Consider the following 17,988-nt stretch of genomic DNA (forward strand, 5'->3'; position numbering starts at 1 on the left):
AGATGCTCTATTGGGTTGAGATCTGGTGACTGTGGGGGCCAGTTTAGTACAGTGAACTCATTGTCATGTTCAAGAAACCAATTTGAAATGATTCCACCTTTGTGACATGGTGCATTATCCTGCTGGAAGTAGCCATCAGAGGATGGGTACATGGTGGTCATAAAGGGATGGACATGGTCAGAAACAATGCTCAGGTAGGCCGTGGAATTTAAACGATGCCCAATTGGCACTAAGGGGCCTAAAGTGTGCCAAGAAAACATCCCCGACACCATTACACCACCACCACCAGCCTGCACAGTGGTAACAAGGCATGATGGATCCATGTTCTCATTCTGTTTACGCCAAATTCTGACTCTACCATCTGAATGTCTCAACAGAAATCGAGACTCATCAGACCAGGCAACATTTTTCCAGTCTTCAACTGTCCAATTTTGGTGAGCTTGTGCAAATTGTAGCCTCTTTTTCCTATTTGTAGTGGAGATGAGTGGTACCCGGTGGGGTCTTCTGCTGTTGTAGCCCATCCGCCTCAAGGTTGTACGTGTTGTGGCTTCACAAATGCTTTGCTGCATACCTCGGTTGTAACGAGTGCTTATTTCAGTCAAAGTTGCTCTTCTATCAGCTTGAATCAGTCGGCCCATTCTCCTCTGACCTCTAGCATCAACAAGGCATTTTCGCCCACAGGACTGCCGCTTACTGGATGTTTTTCCCTTTTCACACCATTCTTTGTAAACCCTAGAAATGGTTGTGCGTGAAAATCCCAGTAACTGAGCAGATTGTGAAATACTCAGACTGGCCCGTCTGGCACCAACAACCATGCCACGCTCAAAATTGCTTAAATCACCTTTCTTTCCCATTCAGACATTCAGTTTGGAGTTCAGGAGATTGTCTTGACCAGGACCACACCCCTAAATGCATTGAAGCAACTGCCATGTGATTGGTTGGTTAGATTATTGCATTAATGAGAAATTGAACAGGTGTTCCTAATAATCCTTTAGGTGAGTGTATATACATATACACATTATGATTTATTGTCACATAAGAACAATAACACAAGTAATAGTAATCACGCAACACATGAACTGTAAAGGGTACAGATTCAGGAAGATTTAGCACAGCCGGGCTTATAGTGGCGCATTAACATCTACTAGACAGGGACATTTCCCCTCTGACTGTCGCGTTTCGATTCTACTTACAAGTACAGCACGTTGTTAATACAAAATAGTTATAATAATAGTAATAACAATAATAATAATAATAATAATAATAATAATACAACTGTTGAACCACTTCACCATCTTAATAGAAATAAAATGATACTTTCTGCATGTGTTTGCATTGCTTTCCAATTTATTAAAATGCAAACAAACGTTATTATTATTTTTATACAAATGATATCGGTCTAAATTAGCAGGGGAGGGGGGTGCTTGCAGATCGAGTTCAGCCTGGCGATGAGAGCGGTGCGCAACATGTGCGCTTGCGCATTAAAGAATCTCTTGGTTGTGTTGGTTATTGTGTGTCAGGTCTCTCCTCATGTCTGTCTGTTTCTCTGATGCTCATTTCTTGCCGCATCCGACACGTGTGGAAGACCCGGGAAGAACGCAAAGCGTCCTAATGATGAAAAATACTGCCGTAAAGATTGCTATTTGCTACACCACGATATAAACGATATAGCATAATATGAAACTATATACGTTTCCCTAAGCCCTAAGCCCTGGATAAGGGCATCTGCCTAAAAATAAGTAATTCCACAGGCACAGAGCAGCCACAGGGGATGCTGTAAATCATACGACCTAATACTGGCAAATACATATACAAATTCGTATACCTTCCTAATTCAGAAATTTAGGCTTGTGGTAAAGGAGTTAAGGAGACAGCTTTGAAGTTCTGTTTTACAATACAGGCCTGTGCTCACCAACAGATATGTCAATGCTGGAAGACCCCCCAACTGAAAATGGGCTGCCATTCCCCGTCTCCACAGAGACTAGTACGATATTCCAACTGAAGATTTATTTTGTGAAACGCAGACATTCAAGGTATTTTATATATTCCATAAACCAGGGCAACAAACCTGAATACAATCTACATGCTGGTAACAGAAGCTTTAGCTAGTTTCTTCCCCAGTTTGATAGCATACAAGAAAACTTAAAACTAAATTGAATGACACTTAAGTAATTCTATCTCAATACCAAAACATGCACAAGCCATGTTCAGTCTTAAAAGAAACCGCACTAATTAAAGTAACCATTGGACATTTGGTAAGGGAATTATTCATACATCTTAATTTATCCTCTACTGACATGGGGATCAGACCAGCCCTCCCTGTAATTCCAAGAAATTGCTAATTTAACATTACAATAAAAGAAAACCTGGCTTAGTATAAACTGTAAGGTCTGCTTTGAGGGACTTGGAAACTTGTACAATGTTCACATTCCTCACAACTATCCCAATACACAATGCAGGAATAAAAGGAAAGGAATTAAATACTACTTTGATTTGAATTTTATAAAAACAAGGTTAATTCATGGAGATCAACCTCAGCGCTAATCTGAATCCGTATTAAGGTATTGTGGTAACCCAGTCAACCCCCTCAGGTTTTCAGAGAACTTGACCGCTGTGGGCTATATGTATGCGGGTCACTAGATAACAGGACTTTATTCAGAAATGATTTCTTATGATATCCATACCAGATAAACAAGCCACACTCCAGTTTAAAGTCCTAGACCAATCGAAAGTACTTACTAATAAAACAAGAACTCTAATGATAAATTAAAAAAAACAATTTGTCCATTGCAACATTTTGGCTGTATCTTAACAGATCAGCATCCTTTCACTCATTAAACCATTTAACTATGCAAAGGAAGCAGAAATACAGTAATCGTGGGGGAGACTGCAGTCCCAGACTTACACAGGTACAGCACAATACTGCAAGAGCTTTTTCACTTGATATACCCGTCATCATCCTGGAGTGCTTAACACAGAGGAAAGCATAACACTAATCACAGTTTAATCAAGTCTGTTTATGTCTATGTAATTAAATTTATAGATTTAGATAAAAAGTATAGTACAATATTGCAGAAAGCATAAAATGTACAACCTTCCCCCCTCCGTTAATTATTTCTTTTTTGTTTTAGCAAAAACTCAGTTGACTAGCAAGCCTCGTAACCTGCAGGATATTTTACACAGCAAACACTTGCACTTACACCTCAAGACGTCGACAATCAAATCCATATCACTGCTCAGTTTCTTAACGTGGTCCAGATTTGCAACCGTCATTATTGGCACGTACTGGTCACTGTCCATCTGAGAGATTAGGTACATGTCACTGGCAAGGTTTTCACTGGAGAAAAAGAAATAGGAGAATAAAAAATTAACAAAAAATTGTCACTCCCTATAGGCCTTGCCTAAACCTCCCACTGATAAATTCTTTGTAGTTAAGCAATAATGCTTGCATTTAGAAACCTCCCACAGAGGTCAAACAACTAATAAGTATTCTGTAACAACTTCACACTGTTTGCATTTAAGGAAAATAATTTAGGACTGACAAATTGTTGAATTTTAATTCACAGAAACACATTTATAAAAGAGGCTATATTGTTCAGTCAAACATGCACAATTACAAAACATAAAAAAAAAAATGTACAGCCATTTTCGGCTATCAATCTTGTCAGATGAAAAAGCAAGTGCAAATATTACTCCTGCAGCTTTGAGAAACACCACTTGCCGAGATAAGCAGAACTCTAGAGTCTTCTTCAGATGCTCTCGAAGGTCCTCCCGACTATCGGTCGCAGGCGTCTCACTCCCACCTGAAAGCAACAAGACATTTCTATTTAGATTCTGCATTAAACTTTCATCCTGCTAGGCCTGGAAGGGGAAATTAGAAAGTCAAAATGTAAACATGCAAACAGGTACACAAAGGACTGCATAACCATACAACTTAAGCCAGCAGTACCTTGGTGAAGGGAATTAAAACACACAAAACCTCCCAGTCACAGTCAAAGAGATGGCCTGCTTTTCTTTATGGGTGTCTAGACCATTCCAGATTGGTGTGGACACCACAGGTGTCACAAACCTATAAGTTTATAATTTACAACTCATCGTGGACTAACATGTATACCAACTTTGATGTAGACAGCAGATTCAATATAGCAGTAATTTTTGATTGATCCCTCTTAGGTACTGAAACAGGATGAACAACTATGTCTTGCGGTCTATTTTTTGCTGTATTTTTGCTCTATTGCTGAATGCATTTTACAGCTACAAGTACAATGCTACAGAGTCAACCTAAAAATAAATGTACAATTGCCATCATGATTATGATTATTAAAAAGGCCTTAAGCCACTGTTAAAATCCTGGTTCCTTTGATCTAAACCACAGAGAAAAGCAAAAATACCAGTTTCTACAAATCTTAAATCTTAAATGATTAAGTGCACACCGTTCACTGGTCAATCGTTCAAGATCAAAAAACCAGTTCAAAAGGTATGGCCACCAGGAGTAGGGCTGTGCCGGTAAACGGTATAGCACTTCTCTGCAGTGTCAAGCCCTCACCGATGTTAAAAATTTGTTTGATCATGATCAGCGGTGTTGCGTTTACACTGCCATTTGATCAGGATCAAATTGTAGCCAACACGGGTCCTTGCATGCGCAGTAGCATGGACGTCCAAACAGCATTATATGTATATATTAAATTAGTCTTTTAGAACACAGGGTTCTATCGAAAATCTTATTTCTCTCATGAATAAAAATACAATGATATTTTTGCTATCATAAAATAACAAGCCATTTAAACAATATTTTAATTATAATATGGGCTGTAGGGAAGTGTCTCATATGCTACTTCATACAATAGCTGTGTGACGAAAATGAAAAACAGAGTTGGATAAAACTAGGGCCCGACAGTTATATCGGAGCATCAATATCATTGGCCTAAATTGGTCTTTTAATGAAAAATCAGTATCGGCACATATTCCTCCGATAATGCCATGATACATTCTGAAACTATTGGCTAAATATTTTTTTCAAATTACCATAAAATCCTTTTTCAGACTTCAAAAAATACATTTGATTTTATGGTCCTCATTACATGTATTTAACATTGTTTTTTAACATAGTTATGGTGTTTTAACTTTCCGCTGGAAGCTTTCGAATCCAGAGTGACTCTCATGCACAGTGTGCAGAGCGCACATTATTGAGCTCTATGTTGAAGCAAAAACACACCCACTGAGAAACCTAGGGCTTAAAAACCAATACAAATTGGTTTAACTAAAACCTCATAACCAATAGAAAGTGTTTTTGAAAGCTGTGCTACATTTGAGTATCCATAATTCTCGTCATATCTGAAGACTATCGTATTATACTATGGCATATTTTTTAATGAAGTTAAATCGCTTTTCAAAATTCACAATAGCAATTCATATATATAAAACAAAAAATGAAATATTAGCTGTAGATGTTGACTGGATATCAACAAGCAAAAACTGTCTCCAAATGATAACACGCTCAGATCACAGTAAAAAAAAAAAAAAATCTAAAGAAAACCATGAAGAAAACGACCTCTCAGACAATGTTGGATAAAAAAAAAAAAAAAAAAAACTATACAATATATTTATAAAACTACTTACAATCCTACATTGTGTTTTAGCTATGATTCATATTGCAATACTTTTAACATACGCAGTAAATAAGTTACACTTTTGAGGGGATTTCTCTCTACTGTAGAGAACCTGTGCTTCCTGCACTATAACCTGTCACTGTTCATCATCAGTGGATCATCTGTATTAAGGACTGAGGAGGACTTGCAAACCTGAGGAGAACCTGACGTGTGTAAAATATTAATATAAGATAGATGAGCACTAATATCTAGAACATTAATATTTGTGGATATTTTTTCTGATTTTTTTGCAATGTTTGATTTGTAGTTATTTATGATGAAAATTAAATGTTTACTTTGGCGTGTATTTGTTAATTTCTAGGAGAGCCAAATTTCAGGGATTCATGCTAGAAAATGTCTGTTTTGCATGTTAGCAAAAAAGGGTGTGACCACCCTTTGCCTTCAAAACAGCATCAATTCTTCAAGGTACACTTGCACACAGTCAGGGAACCCTGATACACCCATCTACTGTCCGAAGAAGTCTGGTCAGAAGCGGCCTTCATGGAAGCCATACCTCCAAACATGGAAACAAGGCCAAGCAACTCAACTATGAACAAAAACACAGGAACTGGGGTGCAGAAAAATGGCAGCAGGTGCTCTGGACTGATGAGTCAAAATTTGAAATATTTAACTGTAGCAGAAGAGCGGTACACGAATGAGTGTCTGCAGGCAACAGTGAAGCATGGTGGAGGTTCCTTGCAAGTTTGGGGCTGCATTTCTGCAAATGGAGTTGGGGATTTGGTCAGAATTCATGGTCTCCTCAATGCTGAGAAGTACAGGTAGATACTTATCCATCATGCAATAACATCAGGGAGGCATCTGATTGGCCCCAAATGTATGCTGCAGCATGACAACTACCCCAAACATACAGTGACAGTCATTAAGAACTATCTTCAGAGTAAAGAAGAACAAGGAGTCCTGGAAGTGATGGTATGGCCCTCACAGAGCCCTGATCTCAGCATCATCGAGTCTGTCTGGGATTACATGAAGCGAGAGAAGCAACTGAGGCTGCCTAAATACACAGAAAAGCTGTAATTTGTTCTCCAAGATGTTTGGACCAACCTACCTGCCGAGTTCCTTCAAAAACTGTGTGCAAGTGTACCTAGAAGAACTGATGCTGTTTTGATGGCACAGCGTGGTCACACCAAATATGGATTTGATGTAGATTTTTCTTCTGTTCACTCACTTTGCATTTAGTTAATTGATAAATATAATCTATTAACATGTCTATTTTTGAAAGCTCTTACTTTACAGCATTATTTTCACAACTGCCTAAAACTTCTGCACAGTACTGTACATGATCAAACAGGTGACTGATCAAGGCATTGATCCAAACACCATCAAGATTGAATTCCAAGGAAAGTTAGAAACTTGCCGAGCCATCAGAAAACAGACAGATGAGAGCTATATCAGGTGCAATTTTTGTATACTTTGCTACAGCTAATAAAATACATTATATGAATAGGCTATATGTGTAGACATTCAGGTGTTTCAGCACTCAACACAATTATCATTCTTTCACAATAACTGATTTTATGATAGACCAGATTGTCAATTTTATTGTGTTCAATTAAAGATGGCTCGTTACCACTTTCTTTTCTGATACCAATCCGATAATTATTTTTCTCAACTACTAAGCTGTTAACTTAAAGAAATTAGAGGAATTTATAGGCCACTAACTAAAATATTCTAGACTAAAGTTTGCTTCTAACTGGAGTGAGGTTGTTAGTGGAGTTCCACAGGGATCAGTATTAGTGTCTTTGCTTTTTCTCATCTATATTAATGATCTGGACTCTGGGATAGTTAGCAAACCTGTCACATTTGCAGATGATACTAAAATAGGTGGCTCAGCAGATACAATCTTGGCAGCTCAGGTTATTCAAAGGGACTTGAATAATATTCGGTTGTGGGACGACACCTGGCATCGACCACATCAAACCAGAGGAGCTTTTCCAGATCAACAGGGACACAAATGGAAATTGGGCTTCAAGGCATTCAAGACAGAAAACAGGAGACACTTCTTCACACAGAGAGTCGTCACAATCTGGAACAAACTCCCCAGCGATGTGGCTGAAGCGGAAAATTTAATGGACACCAAATGAGCATGATGGGGCAAATGGCCTCCTCTTGTTTGTAAACTTTTTGTAACACTTCAACACCATGACATACGCATGTATGTCAAATGAAAAGCCCTTACACAGTACCTTGCTGTATCTGCGTATGTCACTATTAGTGGCTTCGGAGTCCAGAGTTTCAGGTTTCGTTCCCAAAGGCAGTGCTCATACTGTACAATGTGTAATGAAAGACAGGGAGGGCAATCATGCAACGTTTTTATACAATCACGTGAAGTTTAGAGACAATGTAGCCTACCTGTAAGCATCTGGAAGTCTCATGTATATTGCCACAATACATTAACCTTCTAATATTATATGATTCAACTTTTTATTGCATTTAATTGAGTAATAGGAGTTTTAGATTATTGCTAGATGTACTTGTTTATGTAGTTATTAGAAAAAGCTATACAGTGCTGTGATGAGATACGTTCAGAAAACAATGCTGAATACAAGGCAATGAAGCAGGCGTTTGTGGTAGCCAGATCCATCACAATGTTGCGCAAAGCTGTTTAGCTGGATAAGGGCGTCTGCCAAGAAATAAAAATAATAAAATACATAATAATTTGTAGCACAGCCATCCAAACTTGTTGTATTGAACATTTCAATAAATGGCACAGAGCAAGCCGGTGATGGCACAGGTTTTGATAGTGAGTTAGTTTTAGTTGAGATTTACCGTTCATTGTTTATTATAGTTTATTTATTCAGTGTATTTTCATTTGCGTTTCAGTATTTTATTAGGTTTATTTGCATTTTAGTGTATTGTTTTTATTACAAAAGTTTATTTACTATAAAGTATAAAATTAGAAACTAAAATATTTATAGTTTTGATCTCTTTTTCATGGATATGTAGTACACGGGAGCATAAAGGGTTAAGGAAAGGGTTAATTTCATTCATCATATATTTACATTTTAAAGCAATATCAGGTGATTAATCGTTATTTTCAAAATCTGGTAACTTCATTTCATTATCTTTTTTCCATCTGGAGTTGAAGTGGTTAAAGTCTATTACTTTATAACACTTTGTTTTGCAATGGAGTCATTTGCACATTCTTTTAATCTGTTTGTGTGTATGTTATTACTTTTATTTTGTATTTGTGTAGTTCTACGGTTGGACTGAATAAAACATAATTGGAAAGTGAATTTGAAGAGTCGTCCTACTTCTCATAGTTTCGGAACAACACCCCCCCCCCTTCAGACTGTATGGTGATTTAATTATAGGTACATATTTTATATTAAAAAAGAATTTCCTTAGGAAAAACTCGACGGGAGCATTTCACCAAAAAATCAAAGCCGTGAGGGGGAAGGACCATTTTTTTTGTAAGTGCGACTGAACTACAATTAGCACAGAGGTGGTGTTTGTCATCTAGAAGTGCGATAACCTGTCAGCAGTTACCCATCCCACTGCCGAAGCAGAACAACCAAGTGAGTCTGCACTGCTGCTAATGGGAGGACAGGGAGCATACAGACGGGCCCAGAGGCACTTACATGGTCCTGGGTATCTATGTACCTTTGCTACCCCAGCTCATCCAGAATATTTCAGGTCCTCAGGCACTCAGTGCAGAGCGGTTTTATTGACTGCCTCTTTCATTGCTATGGTTGATCCTTTGGTTGCACTTAATCAAGCCTGCAGGTCAGTGTAGTGAGATGAGTTTTCAGTAGTGAACTGATGCGCTTATCTATGTGACTTCTATGTGCATTAGGTTTTTAGGATTTTTGCTTTTATTTTTTTTGTATAGTAAAGCTTGATTGTGCATCACCCCCCCGTTTTGTTACTGCAACCAAGACCCCATTCACACTTATTAGGCCGGCCCTGGGCCTCCTAAACTTAGTCTTTTTCTGACCCCGTTCACAGTTGAGGTTTTAGGAGGCTTAAATGTGTTCACATATGCACCGGAAAAGGAAGCCTACATGAAGTGCATTCCAGGAATTAAATCTGCTCATACAAACCATTTACACATGACATTAAGTCTCCTTACAGGTCTATATATTTCCCTATTCAAATGTCTATCTTCAGGTTTGCAAGTCTAAAAGTGTTGTTATACAATTCACCTGAAAGCGAAGCGCATTTACATTAAATCACATGCAATCGTATGCATTAGTTATCAATAGCCTATTGAGATTTATAAATCTGAAAGTGGGTATTACACACACACACACACACACACATACAGTACATATATTACAGTAGTAGTACTTCAAAAGTGTCAGTCTCTTCAGTGCTGTTTGCTGCAGTTCGATATGCAAATCAAAGCTGTTGCTCAGTATTTCTTCCGAGTTTCTCTGAAAAACGTGCAACCTATTATCTGAACTTCACTGAGTTTGTCGTTATTTTTAAAGTATGAACTTTGCATTTTTATTTTCCTCGTAAATTGGTCGGGCGATTGATTGATAGCCATTGAAAGAAGCTTTGTGATCGCTTCTATAGTTATATCCTCATAGACTTTTTACTTCTGCATTGGCGAGAAGCGGCGTCTCTTTTGAATCAGACAAACGAGTATATGGGGGCATGGTTTGAGTTGCATCTCACGCTGATGCTTTCCACCCAGCCCAGGGCCCGGCATACTCATATTCACATTTAGGTCGCCTTTCTGCTTCCTCAAAAGATTTATGCCGGGTCAAAAAGCCGGACTAGTTTTCACCCGGCCCAGGGCCCTGGCTGGCCTAAATCTCATATGTGAATGGGGTCCAATGTGCCAAGAAAGCCAACAGCCAGAGAGGAGAGGTCAAGTGAAAAACTGCAATACAGTAATAATTAAAGTTTAATTTTCTCTAGTACTGAAAGTAGGTATTGAGCATGTGTATAAATAAATGGAAACACTTGGACAAATACATACAAACTAATGTCTACAATAACCTTTAACAGGCAAGAGGCTTCAAAGAAACATGGATGTTTATTATATATTTGTATTGATTCATCCATAAAATACCTATAATGCATCATGTGATCAATAACTATTGCCTCAGAAGGAAGCGGTTCAGTCTTTGCTTTCATTTCTCTCACTTGTATACTGAATGTTTTGATTTAAACCAGTGGTCTCCAATCCTGGTCCTGGAGAGCCCCTATCCAGCAGGTTTTTGTGGTCACCCATGTATCACCAATTTTTAAACACCTGGAAGTATTTAATTCAAAACAATTAAGCCGGTGGTTTGGTAAATGCAGTCATTAAAAACCATTAGAGCAATCCTCTGAACACCTTCAGCCTCTTGAGTTAAGAAAACCTTGGATGAGTTGTTTAATTGATAAATTACTCTCATGTGTTCCTAGTATTCAGAAATTGGTGATTCAAGGTGACCTATAACATTAAGTGAACTGGGGCTCAGGACCAGGGTTGGAGACCACTGATCTAAACAATTCTGCTAAAAAAAAAAAAATCTACCAGTTTATTGAAAAACATTGCATCTTCATAGCCCCATAGCCTCGCTCATAGCACTGCATCCTCTACACTCGCTCCCTGGGCCCCCTCATCAAATCCCATGGTTTCTCCTACCATTTTTACACAGACGATGGTCAGATCTTATCTTCCCCAATTCCAACCCTCTCATTTCCTCTTGCATCTCTTCCTGTTTGTCTGCTATCTCCGCCTGGATGCACTCGCACCACCTCAAGCTCAACCTTTCCAAATCTGATGATCTCTTTTTTTCCCCCCCTCCCTGAGCAATATACATAAAATCCAGCTCTTTACTACCAACTACTTGACTACTGCAACTCCCTCCTGGCCGGCCTCCCAGCAACTACTACCCGCCGCTCCAGCTCATCCAGAGCTCTGCGGCTCGTCTGGTATTCTCTCTGCCCCGATTCGCACACGCTACTCCACTGCTCCGCTCCCTCCACTGGCTCCTGATCTCAGCACACATCCAGTTCAAGACATTGACCCTCACCTACCACTATCTCGGCCAGACTGCATTGAGCTACCTTCAGACCCTGACCTCTCTGAACATTCCCTCCAGATTTCTCTGGACTTCCAGTGCCAGAAGACTAATGCCCCGTTTCCACTGGTGGACGAGTCGGTAATTTGCTGGTGCTAGTCGTGTCCGTAATCGTCCGTCCCGCGCACTGAGGACATGATTCGCTTTCAGAAATGGAGGTGTGTGTTTGACTTGCAGACACAGGGAGGTGATCAGATACATTGTGCCGTGTGCGATCACGAAGAAATTAAAGTTTCATTAGCAGCATGGAGTGAAATCCACGAACAGAAACAATTACTGCTTACAGTTAATATCCGAGTGCATTAAAAACTTGGATTTCACAGGACTGGTGCAGTGCCGTGACCAGTTAAAAATAAACTGAAGGATAATAATCGGATCGTAGCAGCTGATGTTATTAATATTTTATGAACAGCTGGCCAGTGTTTCAGGCTGTGTTTTGTGAATGTGTGCAGGACAATCCGCAGAGACAATCAGTAGGAAGGCGAACACAATTTAGTTAAGGTGTGTCCATTTACAAGTTAAATTAATGAATAAATAAATACAGCAGATCTGGGTTTCCCTCTAAAACATTAAGGACTGGTTTAATAAATGCGTCCATAAACGCCATGACTGAGACGCGCACACTTTAGTTAAATTAAACCTTCTATAATGGATGATTCATCGTTAAACGTGTGTATTTTATTTCAACTGTAACTTGCCCTGTTTAAGGATGTCTGATAAGTAAATTATAAATATGGAAAATAGTATCGTTTGCAGTTACAAATCTGTAGTAAGAGTAATAAATTAAGGGAGTCACGCTGTGCCGTTTAAAATACATACTAGCACAAATGATGACGATAATAACAATACATATTTGCTATTTAGTATTATTGTTGCACATGGAAACGTATTCTTATGGGGACGTGCTTGCCTGAATACAATGTTGTCTCTACAGGTTCAGCTCTTCCCGATATCTCTTAACATAAACGTGTATTTATTACTCTGTTTAAAATCATGTAAAGCACAAATAATAAAACAGACACAAAAGTCCTCTCCACATCAGGCTGTGTCGCTCGTACTGTTGTTCTCGGTCTCTGTTTTTAAAACTAAAACACAAACCAAACCCACAGTCACTGCTCCTCTCCCATCAGAGGGACGGACTTCACAGCGGCCTGGTTTTGCAAAAAAAGCTCCGAGATTGCATGGCACGACACGTACGCTTAAGCCAGTGGAACCGAGGCATAACTCCTCCAATCCCCTTCCTCTAGAGCCCGCTCCTTTTCATCCCTGGCCCATAAGTGGTCGTGGTGGTATTGTTGGTTTACCCCAGAACATATCCCTTTCCTCTGAGCTATTAACTATGACTTTACATCTTGTCTGCAATTATTAGCTCACAAATCTAGGATATATTAACTGTATATTTCTCATGTGCACATATGTAATTTTGAACATGTAATTTGTACTATGCTTTGATCTGTAATTCTAGACTGTATTGCACTTTTATAATGCTCTTAGGTTTTGAAAGTCGCACTGGATAAGGGCTATAACGAGATGTGTTTAGAAAACTGCTGAAAACAAGGCAATGAAGAAGCATATGCAGCAACCAGATTCATCATCAGGTCATTGTTCTCTTAGTCAAGGCCATGGCCAACAAACTATTTACCATCTACTACATAAGCAATATTAGAGTTATATGAACTCCTGACTGGGTATTAGGTGATGGTAACCAAGGCAACGTTAACTACTGCCACCGTAAACAAGGTCTCCAAGTGCATCTCCTGTCTATCACACTGACACACACGTGGGCATGTTTTCATGGCTTTGCAAACCCTGTGAAATGTAACAATGTAAAATGCTCAGAGCTCAACCATCCTTACCGGCTTGACTTGGTTCGTGCATCGATTCAAATTCCGGGTACACAGAGTCCGCGCACTCCAGTGTCACTGCGATCATGTCTGCTTGCTCTGTTAGTGCTGCAGGGGGAGGTTCATCCGGATCGGGCAACAAAGGCTCCTGGTACTGTTTGTCTTTGTTACTGTTGGCTTCATAGCCTAAACAAGAGTGGAGAAATACAACATCACAGAATATATAGAATGTATGTGTACTAATTTGGAAACAATCCACATGGCTTCCATGCCTGCGGTGTCATGTCCAACACAGATGAAGCAAATGCTGCATAACTATAAATGACTTAATGCATGTGGCTGTTTTGTATAATCCCCCATCATTCAAGTGAGAACAGGTATCCAAGTACATATGGAGCCATGACTGACCATTCACAGGGCACAGATTTTGCAATTACCTTACAAGAGTTCACCAGTGACATTTATTTCCTTTACACATTAACCTACACAGCTGACAGGTGTGTCAATTTGCATTGTAGATATACCTGTGCCAAGGAAACTTACAAACTCTGAATAAGTTCAGCATGATCTGACCTATAGCAACACATAATACTAGGGATGCACTGATATGAAAAATCTGGGCCAATGCCGATATTCATATAACAATTGACCGATACTGATATTTTGTTATTTAAATATTTGTACCCTGGCATAAAATGAATATTTTGCTTTTGATTATTCTTTTCAATGAACACAAATTTAATTATAACTTCAACTTTATATTCCTTTCTGTATTATTCCACAACAAACTTCATCACAAAATACAGTGAATAGAAATAGATGGGTTTAACACTAGAAGACATTTCAAATTAAGTACAAGAACCAAAACAGGTAAAACAGACCAATGTATTAAATGTTAAACTTTTTTAAATGCCATCTCACACATAAATCACCTGAAAACAAAAAAGTCCAGCATAGTTTACACAAACATAACAGTGCATTGTGTGAATGAAAACAGAATAATTATACACATACTACATTAGAAAAAAACAATTGGAAATAAATATGCAGTTAAGTTTTGCTAATGAACTTGGTGTTGAAATACTTTCCCAAGCTTCCTCCTTCTGATACTTCAGTGGAACATGCTTTACAAACAGCCATTCTGCTGTCCTGTTCCAAGACAGCGTCATTTCTGCATAACTAGGTGAATAGGTGAATAGCAGATGCTCTCAATCAAAGTATAACCGATACAAATGAATGCGAAATCACTGTGGTATTTTTGCTCTAAGTGTGAAAATAAGAATAAGAATAAGAAGAGTATTTTTGCCCGAGAGACGCTATGCAAGCCGGGGCCTCAAAGCGCAGAGCCAAGCAGCCATTCACTGCAAGTGATTTATATGGGATTTTTGTGTGCGTTTTAATCCCATTCATAAACGTTTTACGATTAAAATGGAGATGGTTCAGATTATGTTATTTTGCATACACATACAAAATGCAAATTTGTGAAGTTGCTGTATGTTACAAATCGTTATTTAGTATACAATACACCTGTATGAAGATCCTAAAAACAGCTTACACTTGTTTTCAGCAACACCATTCCATTTCCTTGTAAACCGGCCTTGTACTTCTTCACCAGCCAATTGCACACATGCAAAGCAAGACAGACGGGTCCAAACTTTATACGCATAAATTAAAATTAGTCCTCTATAACACGGCTATATCAAGAACAGTTTTATCTCGTTGCAAATTATTCTAACGAGTAAAACCAACGCACTTGTATATTTTTCGCAACCGAAACATTTTAAATACATATACAAACATTTCTTGCAAACATAAGTTACTTTTCACAGCCAAAGCATTTTAAATTAAAATACAACTATTTTTTGCCAAGATACAGTACAAAATTTTAACTATTTTATTTGTAATAATGCTACCGATGCATTTGATCCAGATCTGTACCATCTCCCTGAGAGGTACATTTGATCTGATCGCCAAGCGTTTACACTGCCATTTCAGATCCTGACCAAATGCTACTGATACATTCGATCCGGATCAGAAATGGCGATGTAAATTCACCTAGCATTGCTGCCTGCAAAGTATCATTAGGAGAAACCAGTGACTTGAGAGTGAAAAAAAAAAAATACACATCATGATCCAATACCTGTATCAGTCTGTAACAAGCGAACCGCTATTTAACTGGTTTGTTAATAAATATGGACCGGATTGGGGAATTTGAATTGGTGCAGTTGTACCTCAAACAGCTGGACTGGTGTATTGATTTGAATCTGTGAATCCTTACACCCCTAACATTTATGAAAATAAATTTACTTACAAATATAAAAAAATCATTGTCCACATATTGGTCAAGATATTAGGTATGGCAACTGCTTCAATTGCTCACTCTTTTTTCCACTTCAAATCTAGCTACAATGACATTTCCTTTAGAAAAGTTAAGGTGGATTAAGTGGCATCTACGGGACTTATTTTGGGCATTATATTTGATATATTTTTTTAATACATAAGGCATCAAACCAGGGCATATTCATTATTTAAATTAGACATTCATAAACAATTATCAGATTAAGAAACTAAATCGGTTGCAGTGCAGGCAAATAATACATTACCTTCTGTACCAGGTTCTGCTGAATTATCTGAAGGCTCTTTCCAGGTCTTGTGAGCACTGCGTTCAGTGGCCCCAGTGGCTTCCAGGTTAAGCATGTGATTTGCCCATACTTTTGCATTTGGGTTAAGCTCAGAAACCTTGGTGGATTCCTACAGTGGGTAGAAAAAAACAAAACAAAAAAAAACAAGGTTCTTAAGTTTATCGTTGTAAAATGAACAAAATCTTGATTTGGACGCCCCACGTCCCCAACTCTGTTTTACCTTCCATTTCACCCCATGACTCAAAATACACAACCTGCTGGATTAACACATGACACTAAGTAAGAAAAGTATCATGCTTTACTGAGTCTTAAACTAAAACAAAGCAAGTTTGTGTGTGCAATCTTGAGAAATGTACTTTTTCCCCTGTAAATCATGGGCAATATTCATAAAAATTGTTATGTTTCCCACTCACCTTCAAAACAAGATTCAGTTTTCTTTTAATGGCACACAATTAAAAAAATGAAGCTCTTACTTAAATTACCACTCTTAGAGATGTTTTATGGTCTCATTAGGAAATACATTAACTGTGCAACAATAAAAGTTGTATGTATATGGCCTACTTCTACAGAAATAAAAATGTGCTATTCCAAATACACTAACAATGTGTTTACAGCTCTGCTGACTCTCAGTCTATCAGAGATCTACATTTAGATTAGGGTTGTAAATGCAGTAAGGGTGTGCTTGTATTTTACACACACACACACACACACCACAGTTTCGCATTAGACAAAAATGCACATTACCTGACCAAATAACAATTGCAGAATATGCAAATTTTAAGGGTTCATGTGCCATGCCATATGGTAAATACATCTCTCTGTCAATCAAGTCCACTGACAGCATTATGCAAGTACACTGCACTAGTACTCTACTGCATAAGAGTGAGTGCACTGAAAACCAACACATTCCTCCCAAAAACATTGAGGAAAAACATCTTGGTCACAAACACATCCCATCAGAAGAGGTGTACAATTTGTTGTTAAAGCAGCAGTGGTTTGGCAGATGCAAACCTCGCATTTAACTCAAGTACAACTCAGACCCAAACAATGCACTGCTATGTGGGAATCCAACAATCAACTAGGCATGTCATTACATTGAGAGAAGGGAGCATCAAAAAACAGTAAGACGCTGCATGGGTTTTGAGAATCATGTTTCTCTGTCGGCAATAAGTTGGCAGCAGAGTTCCATAAATTTGTAGAATCTGTGCCAAGGCACACTGAAGCTGTTCTGGTGGCTCGTGGTATATGAATATATATGTATATGTATATATACATATACACTCACCTAAAGGATTATTAGGAACACCATACTAATACTGTGTTTGACCCCCTTTCGCCTTCAGAACTGCCTTAATTCTACGTGGCATTGATTCAACAAGGTGCTGAAAGCATTCTTTAGAAATGTTGGCCCATATTGATAGGATAGCATCTTGCAGTTGATGGAGATTTGTGGGATGCACATCCAGGGCACGAAGCTCCCGTTCCACCACATCCCAAAGATGCTCTATTGGGTTGAGATCTGGTGACTGTGGGGGCCAGTTTAGTACAGTGAACTCATTGTCATGTTCAAGAAACCAATTTGAAATGATTCGACCTTTGTGACATGGTGCATTATCCTGCTGGAAGTAGCCATCAGAGGATGGGTACATGGTGGTCATAAAGGGATGGACATGGTCAGAAACAATGCTCAGGTAGGCCGTGGCATTTAAACGATGCCCAATTGGCACTAAGGGGCCTAAAGTGTGCCAAGAAAACATCCCCCACACCACTACACCACCACCACCAGCCTGCACAGTGGTAACAAGGCATGATG

The 17,988-nt window shown here is 38.7% G+C and overlaps 1 protein-coding gene across 2 annotated transcripts in view; it reads right to left on the bottom strand.

Moving 5' to 3' along the window:
- The window catches only part of larp4b (La ribonucleoprotein 4B), a 79,834-nt gene that overhangs the window by 24,127 nt on the left and 37,719 nt on the right, over positions 1–17,988 (bottom strand). For both annotated transcript variants that reach the window (XM_066723816.1, XM_066723824.1), the window contains exons 3-6: positions 16,137–16,284; positions 13,546–13,719; positions 3,722–3,803; positions 3,201–3,337 (exon numbers count right to left, since the gene is read on the bottom strand). In XM_066723816.1, coding sequence (XP_066579913.1) covers positions 3,201–3,337; positions 3,722–3,803; positions 13,546–13,719; positions 16,137–16,284 — 541 coding nt within the window. The remainder of the gene's footprint in view (positions 1–3,200; positions 3,338–3,721; positions 3,804–13,545; positions 13,720–16,136; positions 16,285–17,988) is intronic.

This window comes from Amia ocellicauda, chromosome 2, assembly GCF_036373705.1.
Source record: "Amia ocellicauda isolate fAmiCal2 chromosome 2, fAmiCal2.hap1, whole genome shotgun sequence".
Taxonomy (NCBI): Eukaryota; Metazoa; Chordata; class Actinopteri; order Amiiformes; family Amiidae; genus Amia; species Amia ocellicauda.